This window comes from Taudactylus pleione, unplaced genomic scaffold (assembly GCF_031769625.1).
Source record: "Taudactylus pleione unplaced genomic scaffold, aTauple2 ptg000006l, whole genome shotgun sequence".
Lineage (NCBI taxonomy): Eukaryota > Metazoa > Chordata > Amphibia > Anura > Myobatrachidae > Taudactylus > Taudactylus pleione.
In genome coordinates, this window is record NW_028284409.1 from 10729691 (window position 1) to 10748562 (window position 18872).

Here is an 18872-nt window from a genome sequence, read left to right on the forward strand (position 1 = left end):
GGCGCACAGTTTGGGAATCACTGGCTTAGGATGAGAGTTTACAGTCTATGGGGGGAGTGGAGGACTGGTTACACATATTGGGTAGACGGTGGGCAAGGAGCATGGAGCACTGGGTTAGGATGAGAGCTAGAAAGCTTTTTATTTAAAGAAGTGGGTCTTGAGAGCATGTTTGAAGTTCTGTGGAAAGTCTGATAGGGAGAGAGTTCCACTGGTAGGCAGCTGAAATGGGCAAAATATTGGAAGCTGGAGGAAGTAATCGGTTGGGAGGAGAGGTGGGTGGTTCCTTTTGTGGAGTGAAGTGGGCGGGAGTGTAGTTCGAGATGAGGTCAGAGATGTAAATAGGAGATAATTGGGTGAGGGCTTTGTAAGTGAGCGTGATAAGTTTGAATTGGGTTCTGAAGGGAAGCCAGTGTAGGAGAGGGAAGGCGGATGTAGTACATTTGTAGAGGAAGATGAGCCGAGCAGCAGCATTGAGGACAGATTGGAGTGGAGAGAGGTGAGAGACAGGGGCCAGATGAGAGGAGGTTACAGTAGCTCAGCCTGGAGATGACCAGTGAGTGTATTGAGTGTCTTGGTTGCCTTTAGGGTGAGATAGGGTCTGACCCTGGCAATATTTTAGCGATGGAAATGACAGGACTGCGATAGGTACTGAATGTGAGGTTTGAAGGAGAGGGAGGAGTCAAGAAAATTCCAAGACAACTCACTTGTGGGCTAGAGGAGATGGTGGTGCTGTCAATAGATAATTAAGTTGTGGGAGGTGAGGTTATTCGGCAGGGTGGGAAGTTTATCAGCTCTGTCTTATGGTGCATACACACGATCAGATTTTTCCTTCAGATATGAACGATAACGATTTAAAAATCGTTCAGTCGTTCATATCTGAAGGAAAATCGTTCATATCTGACATGCCTGAACGATGGACGATCAACGATGCGCGTTCCCGATGGTCAGATAACGATTTCTGACATCTGATGTGTTTGCAGTCAGACTTGGACGATTCCATTCATTTTAATGCAGTCAAAAATCGTTCAATCGTTCAAATCGTTCAAAACTTTGGTAAAATCGTTCAAATCGTTCAATCGTTCAGTCGTTCATCTGACAAATCTGACAAGTCTGACAAATCTGACCGTGTGTATGCTCCATTAGACAAGTTAGAGAAAGTGCTGGGGCATCCAGGAGGAATTACCAGAGAGACATCTGGAGATACGAGGGTGGAGTCAGGGGAGGAGAGGTATATCAGAGTGTCAGCAGAGATTATATTGGTGGCTAAAAGAACTGATTCGCACACCTAAAGAAAATATATAAAGTGATAATAGGAGAGGTCAAAGAACAGAATTTTGGGGGACACCTACTGGTAGAGGAAGTGGAGTCATGAGAGGAGACAGAGCAAGCACGGTCAGAGAGGTAGGAGGACAGCCAGGAGAGGGCAGTTTCATTCAGGTCGAGGGAGTGAAGTATTTGCAGGAGGAGAGGGTGGTCTACAGTGTCAAAATCAGCAGAGAGGTCAAGGGGAATGAGCAGAGAGTAGTGGCTCTTGGATTTGGCAGCAAAGAGGTCATTGTTGACTTTAGTGAGGGCAAACTAAAATGTCGAGCAGGTAGTTGGAGGAAAGAAAAAGACAGTAAGGTTGTTGCAGACAATCCGCTGGAGGCAAAGGGGAGGAGAGAGGTGGGATGGTAATTAGAGAGCGTGTCAGGATCAAGGTTGTGGTGTTTTTTTTTGTTTTTTTTTATGACTAGGGGAGACAAAGGCATGATTGAATGCAGAAGGGGATCATGCCTGATGAGAGGGAGTGATTGAAGAGATGGGCAAGATAGGAACAGGCAACGGGAGAGAGGAGGCAGTGGAAGTGGGCTTGGTCACAATTACTATGACAGTCACAACCAAAGCATGCAAAGGAATATGAATTAAGTTAATATGATATATTTAAGATCGCTTGAGAAAGATGTAACTGTCCTGGAAAAATGTAAACACAAGAGTTATCGATTCTGAACACGCGCCGAATTCCCTCCATCCTCTCACCGAGCCACCTTCCCGGGCATTATGGTGCCTCTGTAGAATGTTGTTGAGATCTATTGAAATAGAAAACGTTTCATGCAAGATTCTGATAAGGCTGAATGATTAAAAATGAATCATGGTATAAGAGACAGACAATGTCTAGATAGACACCAGATGTTAGATGGTCAATTTGTTAGACAGGGACAAAAGTCATACACCCTAAAGTTCGACATGTAAAAAGGTTGACAGGCACAAAAGGTCGACGGGGTCAAAAGTTCGACACAAAAATGGTCGACAATTATTATTTTTATTTTTTTTAACCCTAATCTTCACCCTAACCCTCCGTCCTGGTGCCTAACCCTAACTCTAAACATTAAAAAAAAAAAAAAAAAAGTCGACCTTTTTTGTGTCTCATTTTCTTGTCGAACTTTTGTACCCGTCGACCTTTTTTACATGTCGAACTTTAGTGTGTATGACTTTTGTCCCTGTCTAACTATTGACTGTCGTCTATAGTCCGGAACCCAATTTTAGGAATCTCCCTCAATCCATGTGTGAATGTGTGTGCAGAGCACTATTCATCATAGATGCATACCTTTATGTTGACTTGGAAAGCTGGCGTTGATAAGTAGGTTGCTGTTTGCATTGTTAATTAAATCCTACATCAAATATAGAGTGAATGGACTTTACTCAGCTTTACAGCAATCAGTGTTTGACACAAATATCCTATTTTATAATACATTTCACATCTTCCTTTTTTTTTTTTTTTAGTAATTTGTTTGTAAGTTTTGGATTTATTTTAGTATGATTTAATTTATTCATTTTTAATTACTAGATTTCAAGCAGGCCTTTTAAATTAGTATATGATACTTCAACAATAAATAATTTTCATTATTTTGCTGCTAAGGCTTTTCTCATCCCTGTGCTGAACCAATTTTTTTTTTTTTCCCGGAAGACTTCAAAGCAAATGCGGATATTTTTTTTTTTTTCCACCACGAAGTATTATTTTGTGATACTAGTCTTTAATTCTTGTATCAGTCCGTGCCTTTTGATTGAACTAAATCATGATGTAAGCTCTTTGCAGGCACTCAAATGAATTACCAGAACTCCATATGAATGTGTGTGTTAGCTAGAGCATTAAACTAAAGCGACACCTATAAGAATAAAAGAATTAAAGACTGTGGTGGAATTCAATTAGCCCTGATCATTTTTTTGCACACGAAAAACGGGACTTTATCGTGTTTCTTTTTCCGCGGAATTCAATAAGTCCATTTTTCTACGCGCAAAATATTTAATCGCACAAAAACACATAGGTCCATGAACTAATCACGGATTCTATGTGCTTTCATTACCGCGATTGTGAAAACGGGCTATTTATCGTGGATTTTTTTTTCGGAGCCTGCTGAGGTTCCAAGAATAAATCCACGATCATAGCTGTGGCCGGGCTGACTTCAGGGCTAATTGGATAGCCCCGGAAAATCAATTACCGTGCAGTAAATTATGTTTTATATTGCATGGATATTTTCTCAAGAAAGGTGTGATCTGTGGTTCCTGAAAGACTTTTACATCATATGAACCATTATGACGAGTAACAAATCTATTGTGCAGCTCTAAGGAGTTTATGCTGGGTATATTCTAATTGTTACTATGTGTGATTTAACAGTCCACTCACCGGGCATATTTCTGCAATTGCATTTTTATTCACTCCACTAATGTTGAGATAAAGCATCATTGCTGTGTTCACTTGGAGTCCTCCAGGAAGTGTTGTAGTGGGTCTGTTCTCTTGTTACGCCTCTGAGATCTAATTTGCCCTTAGGCTGTGTGGATTAATTGATATCTACTACACAATAGGGTGCAGAGAGGTGGGGTGCAGGGCCGGATTTACCGCTAGGCAACCTAGGCGTCAGCCTAGGGCCCAGCGGGCCTCATGGGGCCCGTGGACGGGCCCCTGAAATCCGGCCCTGACCATCTGGCCGGTAGACATATCGGCTGTGCATTAATTGTACCGGTGCCCACAGCAATGATGAAGGAGCCCCACAGCGACATTGAGAGCAGTGCTGATAATGAGTCAAAGTGACTCATTTCAGTACACTGCAACCGGCCATAACAAAGAAGGAGGAGGGACCGCCTCCTCTTACATCATCCTCTCCGCGAGCCAATCACAGCTCACGGAATGGAAGCCAATCAGTGGAACCTGGGGAGGTGCAGTGGTGTGTGGGGAGGTACAGTGCTGTGCGTGCAGGTGCAGTGGTGTGTGGGGACTGGGGAGGTGTAGTGGTGTGGGGAGGTGTAGTGCTGTGTGCGCATGTGCAGTGCTGTGTGGGGACTGCGGAGGTACAGTGGTGTGGGAAGGTAGAGTGTTGTGTGGGGACTGAGGAGGTGAGGTGGTGTAGTGCTGTGTGGGGAGGTGCAGTGCTGTGTGGGGACGTGAGGTGGTGTGGGGAGGTGCAGTGCTGTGTGGGGGCTGGGGAGGTGAGGTGGTGTGGGGAGGTGCAGTGCTATATGGGGGCAGTGCTGTGTGGGGAGGTGCAGTTGTGTGCAGAGGTGCAGTCCTGTATGCGGAAGTGCAGTGGTATGGAGAGTTGCAGAGCGGTGTGGTGTGGAGAGGTGCTGTGTAGTGTAGGGAGGTGCAGTGATGTGGGGAGGTACAGTGCCGTGTGGGGGGCTGCAGTGGTGTGGAGAGGTGCATACCCCCACTTCAAAATTTTCACTTCGACCACTGTCTCTGACACTGTTGTTACCAGGGGTCCGATGTCACAATCTACTGACTGGCCCCGGCGTAAAAACCAGGGGAGAGAGCGCTACAGCCAGCGTTAGGTCTAAAGATAGGGATGCCGGTCCGGATCTTTTCTGTCTCTCTTTGGGCTCCTGCTGTGTTGGCCAGGGGAAAATACTTACCTGCTGTAGCTTCTCTGTACAAGGACTGCATGAAAGCTCAGTTCTTCACTCGCAGTTAACTCCTGATTTTCTCTCTCTTTCTCTCTCTCTCCTTCCTCTAGCATTGTTATTCCTCAGCAATTTACCCCCTTTACTCCCTCACTCAGAAACCTAATATACCCATTGCCTGTCACTCACTGATTCTCCTTGTAATCCTGTTCCCGTCACACTGTCCATATCACCCTCTGCCTCTCACCCATCCCCCGTCATCTCCTCCCTGTTCCCAAATGCTCTCCATGTCATCCTCTTTCACCTACTCTGTCACCCTTTTCCTCTCCGTTCCCCTCTCGTTTCCCACTGCTTCTCCCTATCACCCTCTGCTTGTCACCCTCTGCCTCCCTTTGTCATCCTCTCCCTTTCACCCACTTTCCATCACCCTCTACCTCTCCCTGTTATCTTCTCTCCCACTGCTTCTCCCGATCACTCTCTGCTTGTCACCCTTTCCCCATCACCCTCTGGCTCTCCCTGTCCTCCTCTCTCTGTCACCCTCTGACTCTCCATTACCCACTCCCCATCTGCCTCTCTCTCTCCCTGTCACCCACCGGGGTATTTTGTGAAATATATATATAATATATATATATATTATCCTTCATTTATATGGCACCACAAGGTTTTCACAAAGCCTAACAATGTACAGAATTGTTTGAGGGAGGGTGGGCCCCAAACCGGTATCTTGCCTAGGGCCCCAGGAAGTCTAAATCCAGCTCTGGTGGGGCGGGTACTAATTGCCCAGGTTTGTTGGAGGGGCCTGAGTCCACCACCGTCCTCCTCCCACTTACCTGTCGGCTGTGTGCTGGGCTGCAGTGGAAGACCAGGGAGACTGCTCGATGCTACTGAGCAGCAGTCTCCTCTCCTCTGCCTGTGGAAGGGGGAGGGTAGGGGGGGGGGTGTTTGCAGGGGCTCGATCACACAGATCGCACTGGGCTGAGGGGCTTACAATAGGATTTTTTTTCTTTTCTAAGGGGGTGTGGCCACGACTTGCACAATTAGGCCACGCCATCGATAGAAACGGGGGTCGGGCTGGCTCTCAATGGCCCTGCTTATGGTCACCTACTGCAGAGGTGTCGATAAGGAGGATTAAAATATATTTTCAAATACATATGGTGAAATTATTTTATTTGTGTTATGTACTGTGATGAATCACTATACATTTTTTTATTAGTTGTCATCAGATCACATATATTAATAATCTGTATGTTTTATGATTACTTGTGCTCTCTTAGAAACAGTCAGTATCTGTACACACTATTCCATAATATTCCTATATCTTTTGCATGTTTCAGGTTGTAGATAAATCAACATTGGGAGCTGCATAAAATTGCATTGTATCTTGAATGGTATATTTAATTACCTATTTAATTGCGCCTAGTTCACTTTTTGTGTTTTGGGTACTTACCATCGGTTTGTCAATACCGCCGATAATCAGGGCTATGACCGATAATTTTAAAACGAACATAGGAATTTATACTAAACAAGCCAAATTTGCATAAATTCCTATTGCCGTTTTAAAACTAACGGGCAAAGCCGCCAATCGTCAGCGGCATTGACAAACCTAAGATTAGTAAATATACCCTTAAGTTTTGTGCCATTTCAGTGGATTAATAAATGCTTGATTTTTAAAGACCATTTACTGAAAAAAAGTTTTATTTTTATTCTATTTGTTAGTCCTCCCGTGTATGATCCACCTTCAGTTGGAAACTTTATGTAAATAGCATTACAAGGTGTATCCACATAATATTTTCGTTGCCTCTGGGTTCTGGATATTGTTGCTCTTTGTACTTCTTCCATGTTGTGAAAGAATTAAGGTGTGTGCACAACAAACAAAGGAGATGTGACAACGCTGTAGTCACTCCACTTATATGATGTCAGCTAAGACACAAAGCTAATCCTATAAAAGAGGTTTTAAAAAAGAGCTCTTATCACCAGTTTTAATAGCTTGGATTAGATTGAGATTGTAGTCTGAGTGCTAATATTTTGAGAAAATTGTATAAAATATTTTTTGTAAGTAAAGTTAGATAATCACCAATCTTCTGTAATTATGATGGATTGTGTCACTAAGAAGCAGGGGTGTGTCTCAGCATTCTGCTTTCTGAGCCGACAATGTCTCATGGGGTTGGGTACGCCCGGCGGTCTGGATGCCAATGGTCAGAATACAGACAGCGGCATCTCGACAGTCAGAATCCTGATGCCTGCAGGTAAATACCCTAACCCACCTTTACCGCAGCCTAACCCTCCGCTCCTGCAGCCTAACCTTGGCCCTCCTGAGCCCACAGCCTAACTCTAACCCTCCCCCTAGTGCCTGACCCTAACCCCAACCCTAATACATACCGTCAGGATGACAGTGGTCTGGATTCTGACCACTGGCATCTCGACCGCCGGGATGCCGACTACATCACGTCTCATGCCTTACTATTTTACAGTATTAAAAATGGCATCATTATTAGAGCTGCCAGAAAGGTAGAATCCATTAATTATAACTTTTAGTTAATGGACTATATTTTTTTTGTTCCCTCGCTCCCTTACGGCCCCATTTAGCAAGGAACCTTAATACCAGCGGCATATCCAGTTTAGTATTGCAGTGATACTAACAATATGCCGTTGGTATCTAACATTACTTACCCTCCAGCGAGGTCCAGTGACTCCCCCATCCTCGGTGGTATCCTCCGATCTGCCTACCGCTGCCATCGTCGGGTTACTGAATCATGCGGAGGGGACACAGCAAAGCCTGAAAGGCTGTTGCCGACAATGGGGACCTTGTAGCTCTTGCCATCTATAGATACAGTAACAAACCGCTGTAATCTTACCTTACCACTGTTTGTTAAATACTGAAAGGAGGACATAACCCCTTCAGCACTTGTTAAAGGGGTTATGTCTTGTTGTTAAATGGGACCCTCAATCTTGTTGTTTGACACAATTGCCTCATGTTGTCTCATTATAGGCACACCCTCCTCCTCATCCCTGTCTCTTCATCCCCCTGCAAAGGAACTGTGGTGAGACGATGCCTGTCTCATGTTGCAAGACCACGGGTCTGCATGAGAACAATGGATGTCTGTAAAGTTTTCTTTGAGAAAACCTCATTTAATGTAGTTTTGAGTTGCCTAAAAGCCATGGATGGATATAACCTAATCTGCAGTTGTTTATTACATAGTTGTTAATCTGTATGGACAATTTCCAAGATTATATCGGCAATTTTGCTCAACCACATAGTTCTAATAGCTATCAAGGCTAATGTAAGCTATAATAATTTGGTATTTAATGAATCCACCCTGCATGCTATAAAATCATAGTATGTGACAATACAAGTCTTACTGCGTGTTTCCTATTCTTTGCTGTACAGCTTAATACATTTGTCACCAATCTATTCTTCTTTATTTTTTTTCTTATCTGCGCTTCAGATTTATTTAGCCTAGAACACGTGAAACTTCAGCTTTATATTTCTTTATTTTTTTAATAAAATGCACTTATCTTTTTACCCTTTTTAGTACGGTGTAATAACATGAATGCAAATGTATATAACATGCAATGTTACAGTTGCCTGTATTCCAGATGGATATGTTTTAGAGATAAATCGGTAGAGCTCCAAAAAAGATCTCAATATATAGACACCAAATAGACCCTTTCAGAAACTTCTTACCGATAGGTGTCAGTATCCTAACCCTGTTGGGATATCCGTGTCGGGGTTTTGACTGCCGAGATAAAAATTAAAAATACTGTGTGCCCAAACTGGGGCTCTGAAATAGTAGTTGCTTTCAGTGAACTACTGCTCCAAAATAAAAGCCTCCCAATCGGCGTTTGTAAGCAGAGAAGCTGGTAAGTGTAAAAAAATCAATCTAACGTCTCCAATGTGTATAGAGCACGATATGCTGTTCAGTGGTCATACATACAGTCTCTAATAATACCAGGGAGAGACTGTAAGTATTCTTCTCACCTGGTGGTTGTGTTGAAAGCCGGGTCCTGTCCAGAACTGATCAAGCCAGCCAGGTCACGTTGAAAGTGCCGGCAGCCTATATAAGTGTTTAACAGTTAGCTCACAATAATCAGCAGTGGCTCCCAGATACCTTGGGCAGTGGAAAATGGTAGCGCTACTCCAATGGCACTCCCAATGCAGGTACAGGGTAAGCCTCCAAGGTCAAGCAGCAATATGACCCTACACTAAGGGCCTGACTTAGCGATGGATGGATTTGCAGAGCCGCACCTAGCGGCTGTGCAAATCCGTCCATCTCCGATGCAAATGCAGAAGGTGCTGCAAGATCTTTCCTTGCTGCGTTTGCGATCCCAACGTCGCAGGCTGGGATAACCATTGCGATGCTCCTTTTGGTCCAGCTGTGGGAGCTGGAGTTTCCTGCAGCTTGACCGGGTGCAGCACAAGTTGTAATCTGTGGTGATTATGCTTGGCCAGCCAGATTGCTGCTCAACGTCTATCTTGTCATTATCAAAGGCAGTGCACCAAACCTAAACCTGTTTCTGTGGCATGACCGTACACCTCAACAAGATGGGGATGAATTTCAGCTGCTGATGTGCCCTTTAGACGCAGGAATCTGATGACACTACGCACCTCAATGTTTGACCATGTTTCTGCCAGCCCCACCATCTTATAACTGATGTTGGGACAGTATGACTGACATGAGGCCCAGTCAGTTACAGAGACAGAGAAAATATATAATATGCATTTTTACAAAGCCTTGCAGTCAGTTAAACTGCCAGGAACACAGGCAGTGTGAAACCCGAATGAGCAGAGGAGAGTGGGCGGAGCTTCATCCAGCTGCAGAGACTGATTGGACGAGACCCATCTGTACCTGCAGTTTTCAGCAGAAATCAGGATTTTCCTTGTATAATGCCATTCTGAGATGGCATTATATAACGTAAGGCTTTAAGGATTTTCTTAATGTTTTCTGCTATTCAGGTAGCAGAAAAAGGTTAAGCACTGTAAAGAGTAATGGCTTACTCCCTACAATGTAATGTTGTAGGAGTCGAGCATTAACAAAGAAGATAATTTCATTATCTTCTCTGTTAACCCATTCCTGGATATCTGGGATACTTAACTCATGCGGTAACATTTATTTCCGCATAATTTAAGTGAGATTTTGCTTGCTGAATAGACCTTAGTATTAAAACAGAGTATTACACTGCACCTAAAGTTTTAACTGTTACACTTCCCAGCACTAATCATTTACATGTATTGTGCTAGGCAGTGTGTTTTCATCAGGGACGTGCAGTGAGGTCAGTGGCTGGGTAGGCATTGGCTAGTATCAGAACCAGAGTTACATACACATATATGAACCTGGCCAACTTGCACAGATCCTCCTCACACACACATCTCCCACTAGCACAGTAGATCTCCCCCAGCACAAAAGACCCTCCTCACCTTTTTCTCCTTTCTGTGTTTTCTCTGTCTGCAAATTTCCCTCCCTCCTCAGTGCTGCTGCTGAGCCTAAGTACTTCCTGAACTGGTCAGGTGTCCATCAGAGCTCAAGGCACGCCCCCCACAGTGAGGCATGCCTCCATTAGCTCTTTTTCTCTGTGTTTTATTGGCTGCTTTGTGGCCCAGCCCCAGGCAGTCTCTGAGTTATCAGTGGTGAGGTTGAGCTCTTACTGCCTCATCTGTCCTTGTATTTCCAGGGAGTGCTGCAATTTTGGTGAGTTTTGCCTATAATAACGATCAGAATAATACAAACAGATATTTTATAAGTTATAAATATCTTCTTTGTATTATTCTAATCATTTTTATAATAAAAACTCTGCAGTCTGACAGGGTTGGCTCTATCTCCCTGGTCTAACCTGACTATATGTCCCTGGTTTTCATGTTATATGTGATCCTGTGTTTTCTGTTTCATGTTGCTTGTTGCTCTGTTTGCTTGCATTACAGACAAGGCGTGCTGTTATTTATATCCTGTGTACATTCAGTACAGCTGACTTCCCTGCTCGCAGTGTGTCTCCCTGTCCTTATTTTTAAAGAATTTGAACTTGCAGATCACTATTCTAACAAGTGCACACAAGCTGTATCATACTCGTGTTGTGACATCACTATAAACAGATTTCTTATCATAAAAAAGTATATATAATCTAGTTTATTATAAACGCCTCTGCTCAGCACAAACCACATAGAGATGGTGTTATTAGAGCTGTATATACTCACCAGAGATTAGAATTGTCCAATATTTCCAATTGTTTTTTCTACCAGCATTCTTGTACCTTTTTGTAGTTTGAGTGGCAGTTTAATTACTCATGTGACAGGTGTAGGGAAAACATAACAAACATGTATGAAGCAATGCAATCAGAGTTTAAAAAGCTGATGTAACAACAACTAGACAGAACCAATTAAGAGACAGCATCTTCAAACAGAAACCAAATCATTAAAGGAAAAAACCTCCAGAATATCTGTATTTAGAATTGTAATGAGACAGGTTTTCTCCAAATAAATGACAGCTTGGTTATATGATCTGACAGACAATTGCCTCATTGGGATGCTAAATATCACAATGCTATGCATGTTTGGAGTAGGTTTGTTTTTTTGTTAATTTCTTATTTAGACTTTTTTTTTTTTAATTTCTGACCTAAAATAATGACCTAAAGTATACTTTGCTTTTATTTTTTTAATTTCATGACCACTGCACTGTTTTTATTTTTACAACATGCTAGGATTCAGCAATTATTATTATCAGTTATTTATATAGCGCACACATATTCCGCAGCGCTTTACAGAGCAGATGTTGTTTTAACCAAAACCTGGTCAACATAAATAATAAATTGATGATCGGATTGTAGTATGGTGAAGCTGTACAATCCAATAAAGCATCTGTGTAAATAACTAACTGGTATTAGTGTTGTGTAATCAGTTTTATTATCCATTTGTTTATTGCAGTATTACAGCTGTGCCTCATTGGGAAACATTGCTGCCAACCCAGAGCACCATAAAGCCATGCTAAGCATTGGTGACAAATTCCTTCTCCGAATGCTGTTCTCTCTGATGTCTTCCTCTGTGCAAAAGGTGTAGTACTTCTCAAACCACTACCATAAAATACCATATTATTGCTTATGTTGTACACATAGAAGCAGTATAATTGTCACATAAAATGCTCTTATGGTGGAAGCCATTGTTTAACTCAAATAATCTGCAGCGAATGATAATAGGAACTGAATTAGGACCAACGCTCTAAAGGGGGGCAGGGATTCTCTATCTAGCTGCTGCGTTCAAATATATACTTACAACAGTTGAAATAGAAATTTAGAGGCTGGAGATTTATTTAAATTTCAAGTTCATTAATGGATAAAGCAAAGTATTTTATATAGTGCCAACACATTCAGCAGCACTGTATAGTCAGGTAAAACAAATTGAGCATTTATTTTGATTAACAAATACCGTCACCATTAGACAGAAGGTGAGACGGCGCTGTTCACTAGAGCTTAATTTAGTTCATAACAAGTGTTTACTTGTACAGTAGATCAGAAACGTGTGTTTAGAACAGTGGTCTCAAACTCTGGCCCTCCAGCTGCTGTGGGACTACATATCCCAGCATGCCCTGCCACAGTTTTAGCATGCCCTAATAGCAAAACTCTGGCAGTGCATGCTGGGTTGTGTAGTTCAACTGCAGCTGAGTTTGACAGCACTGGCTTAGAAAGATGGACTGTTGGAAGTGTTCAAAGCTGTATAAAAATGAACCACTCGACTCACTAGATAGTATGCAAGCACGTGCTCTGGGTAATAGCTATTGCTGGATGAAACAACATAGTGTGAACGTTTTAGATTGGCTACATTAACAAAACCGTTACTAAGGAAACCAGCCTGTCAGCTGCTTTAAAAATGGACTAAAGTGCTGCTGGAAGCCAGTTTGCCAGGATTGCAAAGGTTGAGAACGCGTTGATTTTACCAAGGATCACAAGACCGAAACACGTGTTCTGACCACCACTTAAGAGTAAAAAAATTCAAAGACATAGACGACAAAATATAAAATCTAAATGCATGTAGAAATCCCATGGTGTTCTAAACAGTATTAAAGGAGACGTGTTATTCACATTAAGGAGCGGGTTCCTTGTGTGCGTCCATGCTCAGGTACAGCAGGAGACCGGACAAACCTGTTTTCAGTTACCTAATTTTATTTTCTTTAAACAGGTATCAAGTCAGGCCTGTCTCTGTCTGAATAACCTAGCGTCAAGTGGTAAGGATTTTTTCTTCTTATATTTAACTACAAAGATGCATTGGACTGGGAACAAAGGTCTATAATCTTGCAAGATATTTATTAACTGTCAAACACACATGTTGATACCAAAATAGAGACAAAAGATTTTAACAGATACTTTAAAAAAAAAAAAAAAAGTTAAAATTTGTAATATGCTGCTTCCATAAGTAATCAGACCCCCACATTAATACATGGCAGCACCATATCCATATTTTGCCACAATAACAGCTGTAAGACTTTGAGGGGTAATTACCAGCTTTACATATTGGTTATTTGAGATAATTGTCAGCCTCTCAGTAACTTCCTCATAGATCTGTGTGTTTGAAAACTGCATTTTGAAGGACGGCCGCTTTCCTGCCTTTTTACTATGGCCATAAAACCCCACTTTTATGTCTCTGGTTGGAGAATTCCATTTCTTTTATAATCGTGTCAACATAAAACTTAAGCACACATTAAAATCACCTTTATACCAATGCAATTGTAATTTATTTTTTTTATTTGAGGTTTGTAGCAATTAAAAAATTAGGAAATCTAGACGGGTACAGAATAAAAGGTTTATACCCCGCCAGGATTACAGTAAAAAGTACATTACCAAAGTAGAAAAGAAAAAAAAAAGCACCCATTGCAACCTGTATGGTAATGTTCTCTAACCATTATTTATCGGTGTATACGGCTGTAGAATGGAGAGGGACGCGGGCAGGTTATTAGAAAGAGGGAAGAAAGTAAGATGCAGAGAGGCCAGGTGCGCAATGTTGCCAAAGTAACCTAATTTGATTTTTATATGGTGAATCTGGTATCCTAATGCCTCTAACATTTGTGTATTGTGTAATGTGCTTGTGATATGTACTACACCTGATTGGTAATAGATGGGAGAGAAGGGGGATCTGCTATCTAGCATTTGGCTGTACTTCCTATATGCAAGACCAGCTTTTGGGTTAGAATGTTCAGGATTGCTCTGGGTAATGATCAAAAGGAGGGAGAAGCTGAGATAATATATTGATGTAAATTCTTATGCCTTTTAGTCATTTTATGGCAGTTCCACCATATATGGGACTGATGAGCCCTCGTGTCCGCGCAATCATTAACATAGTTGCAAACGCTAGGAATATTGCGTGAGTGTGTGTCAGGACCACATATGCTTCCGGTTTTAAATTAACGGAAAATCTTGATTGCCGCTGTCTCAGATTAATAACGATCACACAGTAGTAGGGGACAGTGTCAATGCTGAGGACCTGCTTTCAGTGTGAACCCAGAAGAAAGTATATGTACAGTGAGATGAATTTTGAGAAGTTTTTAACCTTTGCTTGTACATGAATTGGGAGAGTCTGAAAGAGGTATCATAAGCCTTGAAGGATATTTATTTTAATTTTCCTCGTTGTCGCCCAATAATTGTATTATGCAGGATGTTTAAACCTATCATCTCAGATTTATTGGTATTTAATTTTTAAATTTGATAAATCACCAAAAAGTTTCATTGAAGTATGGGGTACAGATACATTGAGTTTATCATCTGCATAGATAGCCGCTTTATGCTCCCAATGACCAGTCTTTATACCGGTTATTGCTGCACATCTGAATGGACAGGGGCTTCATGTCCATTTCTGAGATTACATTTCTAGCCATAGACACCATGGGATCATAATACAGGACAATAAATCCGCCATAACTCTAAAATCAGTAAGTATGCCAATAGGTAAGGCGCTAAATGGCAGATTTCCCTTAATCTGAGTGTTCTCTTCCTAAATGTTCTTATGTCCAGAAGATCCACAATATGTCAATCTCAACAATATATGGAAATAATAAAAAGATATAATGTATAGCAGATTCTTAGAACACTATTCTAAATTCCAATGTAGCCACTGTGTAATAATAGGCTGTTCTGAAGAGAAACAAAATCTTCCACCAATGAGAAATGTATGAGCAATATCTGTGTACCACACTCACAATGAAGGCAAGTATGTGTAAAAGTATCTTTATTCAATTCCTAACTTCCATAAAACAAAGGTGTGCCCCACTCATACAGGTGTTGGGAATCGCATACACATCAGGGTTTCTCTACTTAAAAATAACTTCATAACTTCAACCTCACTCACATTGGTGCAGATAAAACCAGGTATCCCAAGGTTTCTTTGATTAATGAGAGAGCATCACTGGAAAGAATCAATGTCACAACAGGGATATGGAAAAAATAATATTTATTCCAATTCATAATCTCATTAAAAGTTAGAGATATGCAGCTCTGGCATGAGCAGCTCCTCAACTGCCCGATCTTATACACCACCACCTACAGCAGAGACAGCGAGATGATCGGTGCAATGCAGAATCTAACATGGCGCCTGAGGACACCGCAGCTTGTACTTCAGCCGCTCTGGAGATCCCTCAGTCTCCCTCTCTCAGGCTTCCTTCTCTGAGGAAGCTCCTGTCACATATGGAGCACTTGTGCAGCCAGTCGGAGAGGCTATGGGACCCTTAATGCAGACACAAACTGCTGACATCAAGCCACAGATTTCCCAAGAGTACTTATTACTGAACACAAGCTAGGTGAACTATTTCAAGATGTGGCTAACCTTAAAAAAATCTGCTGCAGAGTCGGAAAAAGCACGCCACCATATATGGAACAAACTAGATGACCTGGAGAATCTGTCACAATGCAACAATTACGTATTGTAGGGCTACCCGAGTCTGTGAAAGGCCCCAGGCTTTGATTTTATTTGCAATACTCTTCCTGCATTACTTCAAATCCAAGATGTTTGCGGTGACCTAGTCATAAAGCGGGCACACAGGGTAGGACTGCAAAGCACTGATGCAGACACACGTCCCTGTCCGGTTCTATTTAAATGCCAGAATTACCTTCACCAGGAGGCCTTTTGGGCCTCATCACGGAAGCAAAGGCTAATCATATTTCAGGACTACTCAGCAGAACTCTCAAAAGCTTGTAAGGACTTTTCTCTATGCTTTCAACTGGTTAAAGAGGGCAAGAAATTTGCGCTATTGTACCCGACCTGACTTCGCCTGTATGATGGATCCTCATATGTGGACTTTCCATATGCTGCAGAGGCATATTTGAACAAGCTGAGGAACATATGGGGCTTAACCCTGATGTGGCGGATTGAGGGGAAACACTTTCTATCTTAAGTTTGTTATTCTCACTGCTGTTTGGACTTGCCGACGTGTTCTTGAAATGCTGCAGCTGTGTTTCCAGGACTTAAACTGACAGGTTGTATGGGTTCTTATGATGTTGATACCACCATAGTACACTTTTGTCTTAGGATTGGGGTTATCTTCCATCCTCCTTAATGAGTATTTGTTTAGTATTTGTTAACTTCTCAAGGGTCCTCTAATTTTTATATTATATATCATTGTTTATGTGTGATGCAGATTTGGCCTTAGTTATTTAACCAGATGGTCTGGTTAGGAGTTGATTTTTTTTTGTAATCTTTGGTTCGATAATTTATACGTTTTCTACCCCGGCAGTCTCTGATAAAATTTACCTAATAGTGGGGTATCTCTTGCGAGATATATTCTGCTTTGGTTTTATGTGAATGTTGCAAATGTTTTGACTTTATTTTGTTGTCTTTCCCAATCTTTGTCCTGTCCTTTCCTTTTGTGTCTCCCTGCCCTTTTGTCCATTATGGTACTCTGGTGGTTGCTATGCAATTTCCTGGGCCGCCCTCATATAGGATAGGGTCATGAAACATGGGGGGCTTCGGTTCCCCCCAATAGAAGGAAAAGGTCCTTTTTTATATCTGAATAATCTCAAATTGGTTATTGTTTTTATACAAGAATCTCACTTGGTGCCATCCGAAAATGTTAAATTAATTATACTTAAATGGTCAGTTCTGGCCTCTGCCTATTCCTCCAAAGCTAGAGGGGTGATTATATTGGTAAAACAACATTTGCCGATAGAGCTTCTTTCCACAAAAATAGACCCTGAGGGTAGCTATTTGTTATGTGAAGTTTTGTGGGCTGGAAAGAGGTTCACCTTCTGTAATGTCTATGCACCAATTGTATACTCAAATGTTTTTTTTCCCAACAATTAATTACCCTTCTTAGCAGTGACATGCTGTGAGGTAAGTTTTCTGGGGAGGCACACATGGAAATGGGTCTGAGTGCTGGGAGCCTATCTCACCTCTTACTCACTGTAACTCTCTCCTCACTACACTAAGCTTCAGTGTCCATTAATTCTCCTACCTGCATCACTGTGTCTTCTCTTGCTACTGCTGACTGAGCTCCTATGTCTAAACACTGTAGTCCACTTCCGGTCACATGACACATCCAAGATGTCAATTATTGCTTAAGGCACACCCCTCATACTCAGTTGCATGCCTCTATTAGGTCTCTTTTTGTGCAGCTTACTGCCCGTGGTGTGGCCTTGCCCCCAGCTCTGCAAGCAGTGTCTCACTATACAGAAGCGAGGCTGAGTGGTTGATGCCTCATCTCTCGTCTCCCTGCAATCCCAAGGAGCTCCACAAACCTGGGGAGTTTTAACTATAAAAATTATTACAATAAACAAAGAAGATTATAAATATCAAAGCTGTTGTAAAGGGTGCTATCATATCTTGTACAGTGTGAGGTTCTGGTTTTGTTGTGGGCCTGGGGTGGTGACAGGAGCAGACACAGAAGCAGATTTAAAACAAAACGTGGAACTTTTAATGAGTGGTTTGGCAGACATGAACAATGGGAGAAAAAGTCCAGGGATGGCACTAAAGTGCAAATGGGAACTGAGGTGAAGCAATGAGTAAAACTCCAGGTAGTGGTAGATAGGAGCAGTCCAGTAATCCGAGTCTTGTGAAGCTGCAATGAATTGCAGGTTGAAGTGATTTGCAGGTAGAAGAGGTGAATTGTCCAGAGGAAATGTGAGAGGAGGCAGGGTGCAGGGTACAGCTGGCACAGGTACTCAGGCAAGGGGAAGGTAATGGAGGGTGCAGGGTAGTCCAGCGGGGTTGGAGGAGACAAGCAGGCAGGTAGCGTATCACAGGGAACTCTCAGCTAAGCTGAGAAACATGTTGCATTGGCAATGAAGTGAGGCTCTGAACCTCCCTAAATACCAAGTGCTGTGCTGTGATTGGCCAGAGAGAGCATGTGACAAACCAGGATTGGGCGATTAGGTCACATGACCGGAGGCAAGATGGCGGCGCCCATGCCGGAGCGGAACGGAAGCACCACCAGGCCTCACCAGCCCAAAGTGACAATATGCCCGCACAGAACCACGCACAGCCAATGCCCCTCGCCAAACACCAGCGCCACTGCCAGACGCCCCCCGCCATAGTGACCTCACATACCCGTCGACCACCAAGGAAAAAATTAACTGAGGATCACCTCCATGCCCAATAGGTATGCATAGACAAATTCCAAATTTAATCTCCTTCCCCTACTAACCAAAACAGGCCTAGATACTAAAATCTAATCTAAAAATCACTTTGATGGTCTTTTCATTAAATTAGAGAATTGGTACACTTTAAAAAAAAACAAAAAAACTGTTTCCATAAATGTGGAAATAAATCTGGCAAACCACTTACTAATTTATTGTGAGTCAACAACACCCTTTGGTGGTGCACCCACTCCATCTTTCTGATGGGTCTTTTACTACATCAGGTGCCCAAGTCATGGAGGTAATCACATTTTACGAAAAGTTGTATGCAGATGCATACAAGTGTCATCAGAATTTAGTGATTTACTAATGTCTCCTGTAACTGAATTGCAGGTGAAAAACTGGTATGAGAAATGGAAAGGCACCTGGTCCCGATGGCCTTTTAACGGAATTTT

At 42.3% G+C, this 18872-nt stretch overlaps 1 protein-coding gene across 2 annotated transcripts in view; it reads left to right on the forward strand.

The window, feature by feature from the left end:
* LOC148543068 (uncharacterized) overlaps positions 1-18872 on the forward strand; it is a 64974-nt gene that overhangs the window by 16290 nt on the left and 29812 nt on the right. For both annotated transcript variants that reach the window (XM_088452565.1, XM_088452570.1), the window contains exons 7-8: positions 11792-11917; positions 13040-13085. In XM_088452565.1, coding sequence (XP_088308691.1) covers positions 11792-11917; positions 13040-13085 — 172 coding nt within the window. The remainder of the gene's footprint in view (positions 1-11791; positions 11918-13039; positions 13086-18872) is intronic.